The sequence below is a fragment of the Arachis duranensis genome, chromosome 3 (genome assembly GCF_000817695.3).
Source record: "Arachis duranensis cultivar V14167 chromosome 3, aradu.V14167.gnm2.J7QH, whole genome shotgun sequence".
NCBI lineage: Eukaryota > Viridiplantae > Streptophyta > Magnoliopsida > Fabales > Fabaceae > Arachis > Arachis duranensis.
Window position 1 is genome coordinate 10702993 of NC_029774.3, and position 19391 is coordinate 10722383.

General features: G+C 32.7%; 2 protein-coding genes across 2 annotated transcripts in view; both read right to left on the minus strand.

Annotated features, from left to right (window-relative positions):
- Window positions 1–1069: 1069 nt before the first annotated feature.
- LOC107495570 (F-box protein At5g07670) lies at window positions 1070–3701 on the minus strand. Its single transcript, XM_016116715.3, has 2 exons — window positions 2218–3701; window positions 1070–1806 (listed from the first exon to the last, which is right to left on the minus strand). Exons 1-2 carry the CDS (start codon window positions 3462–3464, stop codon window positions 1539–1541), a joined length of 1515 nt encoding a protein of 504 aa, XP_015972201.1. The 5' UTR covers window positions 3465–3701; the 3' UTR covers window positions 1070–1538.
- A 7742-nt stretch (window positions 3702–11443) lies between these two features.
- LOC107495573 (structural maintenance of chromosomes protein 6B) overlaps window positions 11444–19391 on the minus strand; it is a 67321-nt gene continuing 59373 nt past the window's right edge. The window contains exons 17-29 of the mRNA XM_016116719.3: window positions 19029–19230; window positions 17384–17515; window positions 16564–16678; window positions 16376–16461; window positions 16179–16274; window positions 14389–14534; window positions 14178–14280; window positions 13427–13506; window positions 13238–13316; window positions 12851–12908; window positions 12088–12185; window positions 11882–11976; window positions 11444–11772 (exon numbers count right to left, since the gene is read on the minus strand). Of these exons, the coding sequence (XP_015972205.1) occupies window positions 11715–11772; window positions 11882–11976; window positions 12088–12185; window positions 12851–12908; window positions 13238–13316; window positions 13427–13506; window positions 14178–14280; window positions 14389–14534; window positions 16179–16274; window positions 16376–16461; window positions 16564–16678; window positions 17384–17515; window positions 19029–19230 (1348 nt within the window). The 3' untranslated portion in view covers window positions 11444–11714. The remainder of the gene's footprint in view (window positions 11773–11881; window positions 11977–12087; window positions 12186–12850; window positions 12909–13237; window positions 13317–13426; window positions 13507–14177; window positions 14281–14388; window positions 14535–16178; window positions 16275–16375; window positions 16462–16563; window positions 16679–17383; window positions 17516–19028; window positions 19231–19391) is intronic.

Here is a 19391-nt window from a genome sequence, read left to right on the forward strand (position 1 = left end):
ATCAACAACAGAGAGAGGCTGCAGAATACACCATGTCAAAAACTATAAATACACCCAATCATGTCTGATATGATACATCCGAACCGCAACAACTCAATTAAAATGACAATAAAAGTCATAAACTGTAAATACATAGGCTGCAGAATATACCATGTCAAAAACTAAAAACACATCCAATCATGTCTGATATAATACACCCGAACAACAACAACTCAGTTAAAATAACAGAAAAAACAGTAAACTGTAAATACACCCACACTTCTAGCAAAAATACACCCAAAAAAGATCTGATCTACACCCGAGCGTCTGCTATAAATTCCAGATAATTAATCAAAACTAATACATTACATTCAATCCACAGATTTATCTTCATGCATTATTTTGACAGTTAATGTTCACGAATTATTCAGCTACACAATGCAATACAAATTACTACAACAAAATTCAGAGTAAATCAAACCTCAGGAACTTCGTTAGATTCAAATTCATAATCCACTTCACCTTGATTCAGCTGAGAATCTAACGTTGAATCAACCATTATCTTCAAAACGAATCCAAACTTTGATTTCAGTAAACAAAAATCGATAGAAAACGAAGCTGGAGTTAAAAGAGAGAAGAACGAGAAGAAGAAGAACGAGAAGAAGAAGAACGAGGAGAAGAACGAAGAACGAAACAAATCTAGAAATAAGGAGAGAAGAACGAGAAGAAGAAGAACAAGAAGAAGAACGAATAAAGGAAACAAATCTTTTAAATTTGGTAGTTATATAGCGCGTGTATTGGACGTAGGATTGCAGCGCGTTTTGAGGGTTTATTGGTTAATGAACTTGTAAAGCATACAAGCCCTAATAGCTTGTATGTAGAGCTTTTCTGTTATATATAATGAAAATACGAAAAATATTTAATGTTTGTAAAGATAGAATATAAAATACTTTTCATCTTAACTATACTCAATTTGCAAAGATCAAAATCCTTTTAAAAAAGGGTAAATATTTTACAGTTCGGCAACATTGAAAGAGTAAATGATTGATGGTGAATAGTGAGAAGGGAAACAAGACAAACAGTAACTATATTTTGAAACGGAAGGAGTATCCGCATCCCATTGATATTGAAAGTTGAAACTACATACTTGCTTTGCATCAAATCACATGTGATGATGTGATGTAATGTTGCAATAAACAATCATAATTATGCAAAAGCTTATTGTATATCTTAAAGGGCACCAGGCCCACCAATAACGGTAGCTTGGTTATTTGAACTGAACTTTCATCTATGGAAGAAAAAGAATGCAAGTAAGGGAACAAGCTAAGGTACCCAATTTCTACATCAAGTGAACTGGGTTAGACTTATACATAATTACATTTTTCTATGCTATTCCCTTAGTTGGACGGAAGAAAACAACAAATGATATTTCAACCGTCAACATCTAAGTTAACAGTAACAAAATGACTACTACATATTGGTACAAATTTTCACTGTCAGTGAAAATAACATCTGTTCTTTTTTTTTTCCTGTTCTAAGACAATTTGGATAACTACATATCACACCCTCCTGAAAAATTTACCACCTTTCTTACCCATGCCTATTCCGGCAAGACTTGATGGAAGAAGTGATTTGGTGTCTGGTCTCCATTTCAAATCTATGAGAGTGGTGAATAAGGTTGCTAGTTCAGGAGAGATTTCACTGTCCTTTATGTTCTTACATGACACTACTTTAAGGCTCTGAAGCTCCTTCCAAGAATGGATTACAGATTCCAAACCTTCATTTGTTAGCATTGAGCATCCTTCTAAGTACAACAATTTTACCCGCCTGAAAAAGTACAAGAGTAGTAACTGTCAATGCATAACTCATAAAGCGTTTCGAGTAATAACTACATGTAAAAATCAAGTTTTAACATTATATGTTACAAATAAATTGGAGTTGAGGAATATTAATAGTTAATTGAAACTCCTCAATAATCTCATGGAACAGAGCGATTCCAACACCAACACCTGGATCACATCGAATCAAAAGTGGTTTTTGCACTTTTATGAACTTCTAAGATTTCTTTATAGATCTGCAGTGTCTAAAGACCAGATTGCAAATGCAGAGGGTGCCAGATTACAGTTACAATTATTCCACATGTATGAATACAGAAACTTCAATAATAACAAATTAGAAGGCAGATATGAGAATTCAGAATTCAAATCCAGTGGGGATGTTAAAAGAGGACCCATTTACCTGCAAACATTTGCGAAGCTAAACATGGTATTGTCCAATCCCCAACAATCCTGGATAATGATCTCCTTTGCAGCCCTGCACACGGAAAACATGGCCGCAACACTCTTCTTGTCGCGCAGCTGGCATTTGTGCAAATGAAGCCGTTCGAGTGCCTCGCAAGAACCCAAGTACTCCTCTAGACCAGGATTATGATCGATCCGTTTGCAAGACTGGAACCTCAATGTCTTCAAATTCTCACAAAATGAGAGTGCTGCCAACCACCCATCATCCATCCTGTGATCACAAAAAGTCAACTCCTCCAACATTTGGCAACACTTGCCAATGGCTTTGATCCCATCAAAGCTACCTTCACACCCACTAAGCTCAAGCTTCACCAGCCTCTTACACCCCTGAGCCAAAATGGTTAACCCAATATCAGACACAACTGAAGTGTACAAACCATCAACATTCCCCACAAGTTTCAAGATCTGCAAATTCGCGCAAGCCGCGATCCCTCGAAGTACATTGTCACTGCACCTCTGCAGCTCAAGCTCCTGCAATGTGGAACACTCCTCAGCCACACTCAGCAGGCCCATCTCGCTGGCTCCGATCACCGAAAGCCGGCGCAAATTGGGGCAGCCACCGGCAAGAGCAATTAGGCCATTGTCAATGACCTCAACAGGGAGCAAATTCTCCTCACCAAAACACCAACTTGGCGAAGACGCAGAATCAACATGCATGGAAAGATAACGATGGCTCAAACAAATTCCGGAATTTCTCGGAGAAATCAAAGACCCAGAGACCAAATCAACGTGATTTAGGTTCGGGAACCTGTGAATCAACCTACCAGATAAGAGGAAGTTCCAGTCCAATACCTTGAGGGAACGAACGAGTCGACCCTGGAGGTTGAGCCACCGCTTGCAAACGAGGGAATTTGAGTTCCTCTGAGAATCTGGAAGCTTGGCGAGGATCTTCAAAAGAAGCTCGTCGGATAAGAGTAGGGTTCGGTCCATGATTGAGAAATTGGGAATCGATTTCGGGTGTTTGGGGGAAGAAGATAGAGAGTGAAGCTGCATAGCAACGACCATGGAGTTGAGGGGATTATTATTCTTGGCGTTGGTGTTGGTCTTGAGCCAGATATCGGACCACCTTGAAGCTCTCTTCTTTGTGGGAGAAGAAATTGGGAAATTGTTAGGGTTAGGGTTCTTTATAATCGCATTATGCTGATTCTGGTTCTGGGTATTGTTGTTGGAAGGTGGAAACGACATCGTTTAAGTGGTTGCGGTGTTGTTGTTATTCGTTCAAGTGCTGCAGCAGCGTCTTCTTCTGCGTCAAATTTCATTCGATTCAGAAATCGGAAAATGTGGAAATATGAATAGTTTTTTTTATTGAAAGCTCTTAACACTTTTTTTAGGGTCCAACGCCAACGGAATTGTTTGTTGGAGTTTTTCACTCTCTTTCAGCCTTTCTCTCTCTCTCTCTCTGCTTTGATTCTGAGACTCCGATTTTGAATATTTTTGTTTTGTTATCATATAATTATTTTTTTTATTATTATTTATTTGGAGTGTGCTGCTTTTTTTGTTTTCTTCTTGTGGCTGCTAACGGCATATCTCATTTCACAAAAAGACAAAATAATTGGGACCTTTCCTTTTTAAAATAAATTTTCTTTTTCCCTTCCATATATATTAAAAGGTAAGTTTATAATGATGCTCAGTTACACCAGGCTTTAGGCTACACAATACACAGCTATCGCTTTTTAAGTTTTAACCTGATTTTATTTTAGTGTGATTTGAGTTGACTCCCAAATCCAGAAAATGTGGGTAGTAATTAAGGGTTTACATTAATGTGAGGCCATTAAGTATCCCTTTACATTATTGAAGATGGATCTCTTAATGATTTTATTAGGTTCTAATAAGATTTTATACTTATTTTTAGGGTTATCTAAAATTGAATTGTTTTAGGCACAACGTGTGGTTCAGATTTTTTTTGGAGAAACATTTGATGTAAGCTAATATTATGTAGTCGTCATTTGAGTTTCTCGTGAAGAAATAGGAGGTTGTATCTGTAAAAAACTCCGATATTTAAGTTAGCAAATAAAATTTTTCATTCAAATAAAATATTTAACTAACTCTAACTAAGTTATTATAATCGCTTTTTAAATCACGTGCCTTTTCCTTCTCCTTCTCCTTCTCCTTCTTACTAACATTTCAGTTGCTGTTTTTTCTTTTTTTTTTTTGTTATCATTGTCACCACTACCATTGCTACCTTTTCCTCCTCGTCTTCCTCTTTTCCATTTGATTTCTTATTTTCTATGATGTACGGACATGGGACACGACACAGGACACGCAGATATGCGAATTTGAAATTCTTATAAGACACGGGAATATGATATATATATACATCTTTTAGATAAATTGTAATGATATTTTGATATTTTATTGATATTAAAATATAAATTAAATTTTTAATTATTTTTAATGCCTTCTTTTAATCATATAAAATATTTAAAATATTTTTTGATTTAATAATTAATAATATATAATATTTCTAAACTCATTTTAAAAATACATGTTAATAATAAGACTAAACACGATGACACGTGATGGTATTTAGGTGTGTCCAAGAGTGTCCGAAATTTTTTTTATTCTTTATTAAGACACGGTTAACAGAGAAGACACACGTGTCAGATGAGTATTGAAGAGTGTCGTGTCCGAAATGTGTCCGACATGTGAACACGACAAATCAAGAAAGTGTCAATGCTCCATAGCTTCTTTTCATTTGTTTTCCTCCTCCTCCTTCTCCATCATCATCATCATTATCATTGTTATCATTATATCATCTTCGTCATTACCGTTATCGTCATCGTCATCTTCATCGTTACTGTCGTTATTATTATCGTTATTGTTGAATTTTGTCATATTAATGACGTTGTCCGATCTAAAATTAATTTGGATATGTTTTTGTTCATGATTCAGTCTTTTTTATGTGCTTGTTTTCGAACTGAGTTTGCGTGTCGTAATCACTAAGTAATTTCGGTGTAAAAACTAATAAATTTATGTGTATCTGTTAAGAAATTTCGGTGTATTTTATTCTGATAAGTTTTGTGTAATTCAAAACTCACCACAGACGATGAGGGGTCCAATCCTTCCTTCTTGAAGGTGAGAGAGAATATTATCTACAACCCAACTAAAAAGCACACAATTTATCCCGATTATTCATGCACATTAACTTGCTAATGAGATGTCGCAATACTAAAGTGTTAATCATTTCATAACTACTTGCATTGGGCCATGATAAATTACTCTACCGTCTCTACGTCTTGCAACTGCTTCTTCTTCTTTTTCATTATCATCATTTTTTTTCTTATTCATCTTTTCTTTTTTGTTTTACCTTCTCAAATTTTTTCTTGTTTTACTCTTTTAGCAAGAATAAAAACAATGAATCTACATTCATTCAACTAAAAAAAAGAAAGAAATAAAGAAAAAAGAAAAAGAAGAAAAATGCAACATTAAAGAAGACGTTTTTGTGTCTTTTTAGCAAAGTTTAGGTATAAAAACTAAGAAATTTATGTGTATTTGTTAAGAAATTTCAGTGTTTTTTTATTCTGATAAGTTTTGCATAATTCAAAATTCTTCCTCTTCCTCCTCCTCATCTTTTGCTGCTTCTTCTTTTTTATAATCATCTTTTTTTTCTTATTCATATTTTTTCTTGTTTTTTACCTTCTCAAGTTTCTTCTTGTTTTACTCTCTTAAGAATAATAAAAATAAAAAACATTAAACAAAGAAGAAGAAGAAACACATAATGTTACAAAATTACTAGAAAGAAGATAAGCCTACATTTATTCAACTAAAAAAAAGAAAAAAAATAAAAAAGAAGAAGAAGAAAAAAATATAGTATTAAAGAAGATATTTTTTGCTTTTGTAGCAAAGTTTCGGTGTAAAAACTAAGAAATATACGTATATTTGTTAATAAATTTTTTTATTCTCATAACTTTTGCATAATTCAAAACTCTTCGTCTATCTCCTCCTCATCTTCTGTTGCTGCTTCTTCATTTTCATCATCATCTTCTTTTTCTTTTTCTTATTCATCTTTTCGTTCTTGTTTTACCTTTTCAAGTTTTTTTTGTTTTACTTTCTCAATAAGACTAAAAACAAAAAAATCAAACAAAAAAGAAGAAGAAATATATAATGCTATTAAATTATTAGGAAGAGGATGAACCTACATTCATTCAATTAAAAGAAAGAAAGAAATAAAGAAAAAAAAATGAAAAAAATAGCATCAAAAAAATACATTTTTGTACTTTTGTAGCAAAATTTCGGTGTAAAAACTAAGATATTTATGTGTATTTGTTTAGAATTTTGGTGTACTTTTATTTTAATAAGTTCTATATAATTCAAAATTCTTCCTCTTCCTCCTCCTCATATTTTGCTACTTCTTTTTTTTATTTCATTTTCTAATAATTCTTCTTGTTTCACTCTATTAACAGGAATTAAAAAAATAAATAAATGCTGCAAAATTATTAGAAAGAAAAAAAGAAGAAAAAATACTGCAATAACAACAGCAATAAAAGAACATTGATGGAGAGAAAACACATGAAGAAAAAAAAGGAACGCAACGAAGAAGAAGGAAGAATGCGAAGAAGAAGAAGAAGGAACACGGAGACGAAGAAGGATATGTTTGCATTAGTGAAGCGTGCGTGTGTATACGCTGCGTGTAATGAAAGTGATCTTTGTTGGGGTTTGGTCAACTTAGTTGGAATTTCTTGTCAAAAAGATTTGGATGTGTAGCAGGTAGGGGTGGAAACAGGCCAGGCCAGGCCAGACTTTACTCTTAACAGGTCAGGCCTGTAATAGAGTATATTGGCTTTAGCCTGGCCTGTAGTCTGGTATAGGCTTTTTAATGAGTACTGAGTCTGGCCTGTTGTTAAATCTGGCCTGACCTGAAACTTGTCAATAGGCCTGTTTTTTTTAATAATAATTAAATTTAAGATATAATTTAATTTTTAAAATTATAAAATATAAAATAATAAATATATGAATAATATTGATACAAAATACACATATATAATTAAAGAGACAAATGATTGAGTGGATAAAGATATTATTATAACATAGAAGACCCAAGTTCAAATCCTTCTAATAACATTTTTACTAGTATAATAAAATTTTCTATATATATTTGCAGGCTCAGGCCGGCCTGACAGGCCCAACAGGTTATTTCAAAAGCCTAGGCCTGGCCTTTTAAAGAATATAGGCTTTTTTAATAGCCTGAGCCTGGGCCTATTTCCTATCAGGCCAGGCTGTAGGCCGCCTGGCCTATTTCCACCCCTAGTAGCAAGACTATTAGTTAACATGGATTTTAGGCAAATTTTTAGTAGATTGGGTTCAAAGTATACTTGAGGGTGTGAGAATATTTATAGGTATATATATAGAATCAATAACCACCTTTTAGAGTAGTTCCACCTTTGATGATAGCCAACCATTCTCTTTTGTTAAGGAGGTTGTTGAGATCTCCCTTCTAGATTAATAAGAAATATTTTAAGAATTAGTAACTTATTTAGATAAGTAGGGCTAGACCCGTGTCGCTGTATTCGACCTCTTATAAGATCGGGTAAGTAGTAATGAAGATCTGAATACTAATATCTGTAGAGTGTTGATTGAGCTTTACTCATTTTGGGTCTGACTAAATTGTGGGTCAAAGTATGAACAATACTCTTATAATACAAAACTAAGCCCGTGTTTAAAAAAGAGATTGAGATTAAAAATAGAAATAAAAAAACAACCACTTGTATCCATGAATTTTATAAACGCTGATAAAAGTACTGATCAAAGAAGGAAATTAACGTTGAACCCATTAAAAATGGGTTCTGTACGACAAAAATATCCAAATCCTACATTTTTGTTGAATTTTTAATAAAATTTTTAAATTATCCTCACCTTTTATCTTCAACCTCAACTCCACCATAATCTATTCTTTCCCAAATCTCAAATTTTCATATTCCTCCATTACCACCACCTTAATTACCTTCTCCATTCTCAACTCCTCTATAGTCTTTGGAGAAGAAGACGAAGAACAGAAAGTAGACGGCGATTGCGACTCAGAAATTGGGTTCTGATGGGGTGGTGACAGGAATTTGGTGCTTTTGGGACTAAGAAAGGAACAAGAACGAGAATGAGATGAGATTCTTGAAGTTAAGTTTCTGCATCCAAATTTCTCTAAAGGAAAAACCTCCAATGAACAAGAACTTGAATCTTTGGTTCCAAGAATTACAATAGGAGAAGGAGGACATTCTTGTTATCAGAAGAGCCTCTCAAAGAAAAGAACTATTTTTCTTCTTCATCTTGATTCTCCTTATACTTTTCGTCCTTGTCTTCTTCACTCTGCCATGGCCAAAAATTATAGCAGGACAGGGAAGGCATTGGTTTCACTTTCGACAGGTCACTCAATTTCTGGTACGGCAACGCCATCAAAGTTCCGATAGTGCTGCTGGAGCTTGAATCTGATGGCTTTGAACTCATCATCATGCCGAGGTAGAAGTAATCTATGCACGGACTTGAGGGGCCACTGCAGGGCTTGAGGTGGGTGTCGTCGGAGGTGGCAGCATTGTGTGGGAACAAGCGGATTACCTAGAGACCTTGTCGTCATCATTGTCATCGTTATTGTCGGCGGGAAAGATGGTGGCAGTAGTGATGACAGTAGTGGAGTAACAGAGAATAAAAAAGGTGATAGTAATGAAAAGATGTTAAAGTTTGAGATTTTAAGAAGAGATGGTGGTGGAGTTGAATTTGAAGATAAAAGAGTTGGGTTAATTTGAGAATTTTATTAAAAAGTGAACAAAAATATAGAATTTGAGTACTTTTATCATACAGAACTTATTTTTGATGGATACATTAGTTTCTTTATTTGACAGATACTTTTGTTAATGTTTATAAAATTTATGGATACAAATAATTATTTTTCTGACAGAAATTAAGAAACAAATATTAAATTAAATTTTTATATTATATTCAATACAAAATATACAAAACTAAATTATGTTTCAGTATCTTTTTTAATTTAAAAAAATATATATATAAATAAACAAAATTAATTAAATACTTTTTTTCTTTTTTCTTATCTTTTCCAGCTTTTTTTTCATAAACAAATAAAAAAATTCTTACACTTCAAATGCAATGTACAAGAAATAAGAGGAATGGTTTGGGCTACACTATTTGCAAGCAAACGCTATTAATCGTAGGCTCTCTTTCTCTCTCCTTCTTTCTCCCCCTCTCTAAATTTGAGTTTCTATCCAAAAAATTTCAATCTCATCTAATTTTATTTTTTAAAAATACTAAAAAATCAAAATTTTGTATTCTATAACTAAAATTTTAATTTTAGTTTCTATCACCAAACATAATATTAAGTTTCAGTCTCCAGTCTCAACTAATTTCAATTATTTGTAAATGTTTTGTAAATTATCATCTATTTTTAGGCCCAATTTGGGTAACCAACTTAATTAAACTCCTTTTGATAAAATAACTTAAACAATAAATGACTCTATTAAAAGTAACTTATAAATAAATTATTTTGTATTTGAATTTTTAACTCTAAAAGTACTTATTTTATAAAAATGTGGTGAAAAGTAGAAGTATTATAAGAGAAGTTATAAGCTCCTAAATAACTTCTTAAAAAGTTGCAATTTGGTTTTGAAAATTACACCAAATATTAATACTACTACTTTTCATAAATCAAAAGTTATAAAAAGTTACTTTTAAAATTTTTAAACGGCCCTTAGTATCTTACTTTTTATGTTACAAGAAATTATTTTTATTGTGCAAATTTGAGAATAGTATATAATAAAATAGTAGCATTATAAATTAGAAGAATAATAATATCTACTCCATAATAGCAATGTAAAACTATTTTGCATTGAGATCTATATAAAAACTATCACACCAACTACTAGTCTACTATTCTCAATTTTTTATTAGACAGATTGCAACGTAGTAGGTATGAAATTTTTGTATCCATCAGGACAGCACAATCAAACAATAACGGTTACCTATTCATAAAAAAGCTTGAATTGCAGATTTTAGGGAATTAAAAACAAACTCAATGGTGCTTACTTAAAGTTTTTTACTTGAGGAAAAGAAAAGGTATCCCCATCTAAGCATAAAACGTTTTTACAAAACAAAAATATCAGAAATGTTCAATGACCAAACCTTTTTTTACTTAATCAAATTTAACTAAATATCTCAAGCATTTTATTGTTTTCTCTCTACCACGGTCCACGGGTCTTTCGTCTAACCAACTAACAAACCAAACACTTTATTTTATGACTGTTTACGATATTTCAATTGAATCCTACAGTATTATCTAACGAAGATTTCATAAAAATTAAAGGTGAATTCTATGGTGCCTTTGTTATGGTGCCTAAATTGCCTAACTTTCCTTTTAAAGTAAAAAAATAAGATATTTAAAGTAAAAAATAAATCATCAAAATTTTATTAAATATTAGTTATTTATCTTTTTTAATAACTTAGATACAAAGTGATAGGTATCATAGCATTTACCAAAATTAAATTGCTGACACCAAAAACTCGACCTGACCCTTTCATCAAAGAACTTGTTTTATTTCATTTTTTTTCAAGTAGTTAAGGAGTAGATAAGGTAACCCGTTAACTGTTAATTGTTAATTTCTTCAAAAAAAAATTTCTATTAATTTGTTACTAGAAAAAATCAGTGCATATTATATACTTTTGCCGAAATTTACACATGAATTCATTTGAAATCTTAATTTATTTTTAATTAATTTTGATAAATACAATCAATATTTAACTAATACAATATGTTGTATTTTTACAAAGTGATCAAAGATATTTTGAGAATTAAAAGCAAGTCTTTTTATAATAAAAGCATTTTAGTGTAAAAATAATATATTTTTAAAAACAAATAAAAATAAACAATGATACACATAACACTGGAGTCATTATTAGATGTTCCAAGTGTAAACAAGAAAATTTAGTCTTCAATTAATTTGTTACAATTGCTAGAATGACTTTGTTATAAACACTCATTAATGACTTGTAATTAATTAATGGTATTTGCTATGGTGCTTAAAAAGTATTGCCTAATTACTAAAATAGATAAAATAATTTATTTTAAATTTAAAAGTATAAAAATTAAAAAACTTTAAAAGACACCATAAAATTAGCCTTAATTAATATATCAATGATAAGTAGAAATGATGTTTCATAATATAGTCCGGATATCATTTTCTCATATATCCATATTTTCATAAACTCAGTACATTATATCAAAATAAACACCTAATAGCTTTAGTGAAAAAGTCTCTTACTCCCATATTATCCGTAACCCTTTCATTATATACATTGCATAATTAAAATTACCATTCAAAATATAACACCAAGCATAATAAACTTAAAACATTTCCCGAATTGGGAACAAGATGTTCACACATAAGTGAGATTTCCAATCAAAATATACATTTTCATCCAATGCAAGCACATCTAGACCGATCAAGAGCGAGGGGCTAGCATTTGCATCTTCTTTACCTTAGGTCCTGGCTTCACCGTGCTGCACAATTAATTAATCAAACAAGATTAGACACATAAGAAGGTTGAGAGTGCTTAATTTATTTTGCTCAACAATCAATATATTTATAAAGTACAACACCTAACACTACCTGGTATCATGGGGGGTGATGAATAGCCATTGGGATCCTTGTGCCACACAAAAATCAACCAGTGTCTCCAAGCTGATTTTTCGGCTTACTGCATCCTGAAGACCGAATCCAGATTCCAAATTCAACATATAGAACTAAATACGATTAAATTTTAGAGCATACAAGGAGATAATAATAGTAACTAAACGATGAGACTATATCCATACCATAAAGACATCGAATTCATCCATTGCTCTGAAGGGGGATTCTGACATTTCATGGAGAGCTAATGCAAAGCACAAAGTTGAAAAAGAACGCTCCCCACCTAATTATAAGCAAATAGACAATAAAAACATGCACAAATTAATAATATGAGACATCGTGTAAAGCACTGCCGTTATGTGAAATACAATGTAACTGTAACAAGTATCTATATGTAGACATATATTTAACCTTTATTCCTGAACAAAAAGATATAATACTGTAGGTAGTAGGTACAAATCTATGGACAAACTGTTCATTTTCCAATCTGCCTCTACTTTTTGAATGGAGGACAAAATTTGTCAGGACTTAGAAACATGGTATCAGATGATGGAAACATGGAAATATGATGAGGAATACGTGTTTTTATTACTAATAAAGGTGGTAGGTGTTAAAAAGACCCAGCCGCTTTCCCAAGCATCGATTCCAATTTTGAGATATTCCTCACAATATCTCTCCCCTACCCTCACCTTCCTTCCACCTTGAAAATTCTCTCTCATGTTAGTTACAAAACCCATCCCAAATCTCCAATTGACTCAGTTACAATTAAATCCCCTTTGACAAAAGTCCACTCTCACTACTCTCTGTACAAGTAAAATATTCTCATGGGGTAACACTACTTGGGGAATGGGAATTACTAGCAATCCTAATATTTGGGGTCCATAATAAAATGGAACAGATATTTACCCTACAATTGTAGCATAATCATCATGACCCTACACAACTAACCTGAAAGCCCCCTGGTGTCTCGAACAGCTCTGTTAGATGCATCTTGAGGCATTTGAACCTATAACCAAAAGAATCAAGAACTTCACAAAATCAGAAATCCAAGAAACAAATTTCAGTGGTACAAACCAAAGGTGAATAAATTGTTTTAAAAATTAATAGATAAGAAATTAATGTCGTTTTATTTTTTTTCATTAAGGACTAATTTCTATAATATTTTAAAAGATCAGGAATCTATTTGTCAGTTTCTTTTTGTAAGAAACTAATTTGTATGAAACAAAAATTGATAGGGCCCAATTAGTGTTTACCCATACATAAATTTGTTGGAACCAGAGTAAAGGAAGGTATAACAAATCAAATGAATGCAGTAGAATATTACACTGACTTTACCTCGATAGATAAGGTATTCTCCTCATAATTAACTTTAATAAGTCCGCTGATTCCTTTCTTCCTCAGATGATCATTAAACCTGATAATGAGGAAGAATCAAGAAGCCCAAGTTAAAATATAACAAACAATGCCTTGAAGCAGTGGAAAAGTCATGGAAACAAAGATGATGTATGGTTAAAGAATTTATACTTCCAAGAAAGCTGCTGCTTCAGGCGAGTTGCATTGCTCTTAAACTTCTTCCCCCGTATCTCTAAGGCTCTCTGGCATGCCTGCCATGAAACACAACTTATTCCTCTATGAAAGATGTTAAATAGCAAAGTCACCAGAAAGATGCATGCAATAAATATTAAAATCATTCCTACATGAAAGACTTTAAATGATAAAGTCACCACAGATAATAAGTGTCCAATGAAAAACAAAGATTGCAAAAATTTAATGGTATCTTATCATTAATGCACAGATACATAGAATTTCACCGAAATAATAATAATAATAATAAAGACAACGACAAAATTCCATGTTTGATCCATGTCATAGAACTATTTGCCCAGTTCCAATGTCTAAACAACAATCAAACCCATGCTCAAGGCTATTAAAGCTCTATTCCGGATATGGCAAACAACCTCCCAATAGATGAACAATTGACTATCAGATTATATAATATGATAATAAATAATTTTCATAATAATTTAATATAATGGGGTCAAATTTAATTATATAATGGGAAAAAATAAATATCATTATCATGTACTGCTCAAGAAATTTCTAAATATTAGTGGGCCACTTGCCCCGAAAACTTGACACATAAATCCGTCCCTGGATACTACCACTATGTTGAAATCAGATATCCAACTTTAAAAGAATAATTTCAAGAACTAAAGTCAACAAATGAAGATATTACATTGTCAACTAAGTTAACAAAGAGGGAAAAAGCACATACATCCAACTTTTGTCGAAGAGCTTTGTACACTTTCTGCCTCTTCATAATCTTGCGTTGTTTTTTCTCATAAAGCATCCTAAGATCAGCAATTGGTTCAGAGTGCCTACAGAGCGAACAAGAAAAGATTAAGAAAGAAAAAATAAAAAGATCTTGCCAGAAGCTTCTGCTCGGCTGTAAAATGATAACATGGGGAAGAATGATTACAACATGCCTTCGGCACTCATGCTCAACTTTCTGACTTAGTTCTTTTAATTCAGCACTGATTTGATCTGGGGTTTTCATATCACAACCTTCTAATGAATCACAATCATTGATTTCATTCTCAGGGCAAATTATGGAAGCCTTCTTAGCATATTCCTGCACGTTTCAATGAATGATAGTATCACTAACATGTAGGTACTACAATATTGCTTTATGATATGATACTCATGGTGTAATCCCAATGCATAAGGACCCACAGCACCTCAGATAGCAGATTTCTTCACAAGTGTACGTCCATGAGAGTAATAAGCACGATAAAGTTTCAATTCAAACACAATCTAGCTTTTGAAAAGTACTAAGGAATTATGATTTACTAATGGGAGCAAAAATACAAGCAAAATGTTCCAAAAGTTAGAAAGAAAAGGATCATGTCTTGCACTTCATGATATAAAGAAACTAATCCATAGAGGACAAGAAGCCTGAGGATAAATGCTCATGGATGGATACATAAGATGGATTTACCTTTCCTCGATCCAGAATACAGGTTCTTATAAGGATGATAAAGTCCTTTGGATTTGATATGTTGAGATATTGGAGTAGTTTTTACATTGATCTCTTGTTTTTTCTAATCTATGTTTTTGTCAAGCATCTTGGCTCCTTTAATTCTTTCTCTTCATCTTGATGAATTCATTTTATTAGAAAAAGGAAAAAAAGAATGTCCTTCACAGGTTGCATCTCATAGCAGTGTAAAGTATCATGCCAGATCTCTCCCTGCTTAAGTTTTATGTAACATGTCTGCTTTCCTAGACTCTTTCAGGAGTTTTGTCTATTGAGTTTCTCGAGAGTGTTTACTCGTCCAATTTTTTCTTTTAGTAAAGCACCATTAAAAATGAACCTTTTTATTGCGATGGTGAAAAGTATTAACGTCAAGCATACAACCTTATTCTTCTCCTTGAACAAGTTCATGGGATTTTCTTAGCCTCCTTCAAGGCATTTGTCCATTGGGTTTCTCAAGGTTGTTTCCTTGTGTTGAGATTGTTGAAAGCTAGTAGAGAAGGAATAACTGAGAACAAAGACTTTATATCTATCTCCTTCCCTAAATAGTGTCTAATAGTGTCTTTCTGTCCTAAAATAGTTACCAAATGGGGTCAAAGAGATCATAATATTTAGTATCATGAGATTATTTAAAATATTATAAGATGTAATAAAGAAATTACAAGATGCATTCATAATTTCTAACACCTAGTCAAATATACAATGGGACTAGCTTTCTCTTTTGCATTGAAATAATTCTCTTCTCCGTCTTTTGATGCTGTACAAGAATTTTTTTTTAATATACCATCATGCAGTATGAACAATGCTATTTATCTTAATTGCATTTTTGTTGTTATTTGGTATAGCTATAAATCTGACTTCACTCTGAACTAGTCAATGGCTCCTCAATTTCATTATCACACATGCAAGACCACCTCACTACAAAAACTTATGGATCCTCAGGTTTCCTGATGTCAAAAACTTACTCAAAATAGAAAGTCATACAAACACCAAGTAAGATGGAGAAACAAAAATAAAGGGTCATCATCTTGCCTAACAGCTTCCAGCAGAAAAGTTATCTATATTATGGGAGATACAAGAGTATTTATAACTGATTCTTCGAATAGTTAGCTTATGTCTAGCTAAAATCTTGTTATTCATGGTCCACTTCATCATCCACATACTTGCATGCTTTCAAAGGAAAAAGATATAGGCAAATAAATAATATGAAACAGATATGCATTACAAATCTAAATCAGAATGCACCTCACGCATTTTTGTAAGCTCCTGATATTCTTCCTCGGCCTTCTTAATAGCAGGTAGGACCTTGTTTTCCATGAGATTTTCATAGTGAGCCTTCCCCTTAAATTTGTTTAGGAAAAAAAATATAATTTCAAAAAAGAAACAAATGAAGATATTATCAAAATTTTTAAACAATAATAAAGAACAGTAAAAATGTATACCTGTTCAGCCAACTCCAGTTCACTTTCAATTTTCCTACATTGATTCCCAGCCTTTTCAATCACAGTAAATTTGTCCTCTGCTGACCCTACATTTGCCATGTTTTAACAGAGTATTATCCATATAACATCTTATCACTGTAAACAGCATCACTGACTCACATAAAAGAAACAATTATTACAATTCATACCACGCAGCTTGTCAAATTTTACTTTAAGATCCTTTGCTTTGCCCGATGCTTCATCCTTCCTTTGTCGAAGGGCCTCCAACAATATTTGTTCTTCTTCTAATTTCTTCTTGAATTCCTAGTGTTTATTATAAACGAAATATTGTTTGAACTTGGAAACAAAAACACCAAATCAAGCACTAAACCATTCTCTTCTTTTGTTTTCCTTTTCCCCCCTGGAACTTGCTAGTGTTGAAATAGAATAAAGAATTGTTTAAAATTATAAACATTATACAACAAGATCAAATTGTGCATTAAGAACAAGTTAAACAAGTGCAAGGCAAAAAAAATCATAATGTAACAAGATGAACATTTTACACAATCTAATTCTAGTTTAGATAATATAATTGTATGCTTTTGATGCCTTGCCATATTCAGTATTTTTAATAATTTATTCCAACACCCTTCATAATTCTCAAATTCTCTAAGATATTCATATGTTCAACACTTTCAGCAAAATTTCAAGGCAATGACACAAATAATCAAATATCCTCAACAACTCAGTTCTTTCCTTATTTGAGCGATAGGGTTGAGTATGCTCTCATACATAATAAATTGGTTATTTGCTAATAATAATATCATCAGAAGGCCTTGGCCTGTGCATCTCTTGGGTTTTTTTACAGTTTTTTCTCCTGTTCCTTCTTATTAACAGACTAATAGGGCAAGAGCAAGAGGCTTGAGTCTGCACTAAACCTTCCAGTAACGAGTATGCCTTCCCCAACTGTTAACACTACTTAGAACAAGTAGATTTTCATTGTTAAAAGATGGATAATAGTAAACATACTGTGATTTCTACATCAAGCTCCTCAACAGATGAGGAAGGAATTGAGCTATTTTCAGCAGCATGCTGATGCATTGCCTCCTCCAAAGCTAGCTTCTTAGAAGATAAACTTCGTCCAACATTTTCACAATGCCTCTGAAAGATAAAAAAAACAAATTAAAATATAAGGTAACAGATGAAGCATGGATCAGTAGCGACAGGATATATTGAAATGAAGCAAATATAAGTCGGTGATTATTTTTCTCAAGGCATTATAAAACTACTTTTAGCATTTCGTTTAAATATCATACATTTTATAAGATCTAAATAAACGATGCTACTATTATGAAGACATGTTCCCTTTAGGCTTGTAAGAACCAGGGATTTCTGCTCTCTCATCAGTTACTAGATTATGTTGTTCTCTTGAGGTGTAAGCAGTAAGCACAATGTTCTTTTTGTAGCACGAACTTGTATAGGTTTGTGAAGCGATTTAAGAGTCACGGATTTATGGATTTTTTAATAAGAGCAAAAAATTAATGCACAAATAGAAAGCAAAGTGCAATGAAGGGCAAGATATGTCTAGAAAAACCAACATAAAGAAACCAATAGGTAAAAAAGGAGGGGAGGAACGAAGTCCACAAAGTAAATTACATAATTTACATTACAAAGATAATACATCCAGCAAACAAGATGGATGCAGCAAAATAGACCAAAATTTAACCCGTGCTTCTTGATGAATAATTTCTTATGCTCTACCTGTCCTCATCTTTTTTCCTGCTTCAAGATGATTCGTTCTATAAAAGTAATAAATTCAATAAAATAAAGAATGTACCAACGAAAAAGTAGAACCCATCAAGTCCTTATTTCCCATTAACATTTCTTATGACATATTGGTCTAGTATAAGGGTAAAACTCTCCAAACACCAGTTTTCTCCATGCATAAGACTTAAACTCTTTGTAATAGAGTGAGCTAGGAATTCTCTGCTAGGCTTTGATAACTAGGAATAGTTGTAACTACCTTCTGCCAGCTAAGATGACAGCTGTAGTAGCTAACTTAACAATGAAAGGTCCAAACTACCCTTAGAGTAGCTTCCCCAACAAGGTACCATTCTCTTGTGTCTAAACAGGTAAGTCACTCAATTGAGGCCTTCAGATTCATAATATACAATTAAGAGTAATTTCTCTTCTCTCTTCTCTTTACTTCATTCACTGTCTTTTTAGTTCTCTATTACTTTGCATAAGGAAAACAAATATCAAACAACTTGAACCAACCAAATGCTGGATATTGAAAGAACCTTTTCCGTTGTCTATATTAAAAAAGATGCATTTTGACCTAATAGTTGTTAAAAGTGGGACATTTAGCATAGTCAACTTGGGTTGGTCATGTGGTTAATTCACTCGTCCGCTTAAAGAAGTGTCGAGAGGTTTGAATCCCGCCTTGTACATGCAACAAACAATTGGTCAGTGACAAACCCTTAAATGAAACTCAGATCCATGACAGATTAATTGGGATACCGTGAGAAATTAATTAAAAAAAAAAGTGGACATCCAACAAATAAATGAAACCAACATAAAATATAGCAAAGAACAATGTAGCTATGCATAAATATTTTGGAGGAAAAAATAAAATAAAAAAGACAACAATAGTACAATATATGCAATGTCTTGCCTTTACAGATGTAAGATTTGATTCTAATTCCCGAAGTTTGATCTCTGCCTGTCGTTTTCTACTTTTACCCTCATTAGCTGCATTTTGTTCATCAGATGCCTTACTTCGAAGATCCTTAATATAATCTTCAAAAGAACTACATAAACGGCCGGGTCCCTTCCCCTTTAGTGGAAGAGTAGTCTCCACACCACCTCGATAAAACCTAAAGATAACTTATTTCAGACAGCACAGTTCCAAATTTAGGGATTCAAGAAATGAGCATATAGTAGAAATTTCAAAAAGCGTGAGCCATGTTCCATTACAAAACAAAATCCAGCAAACCAATAAAAATAAGTTGGAAATGGGGTGAATAAAGAGCAGTTG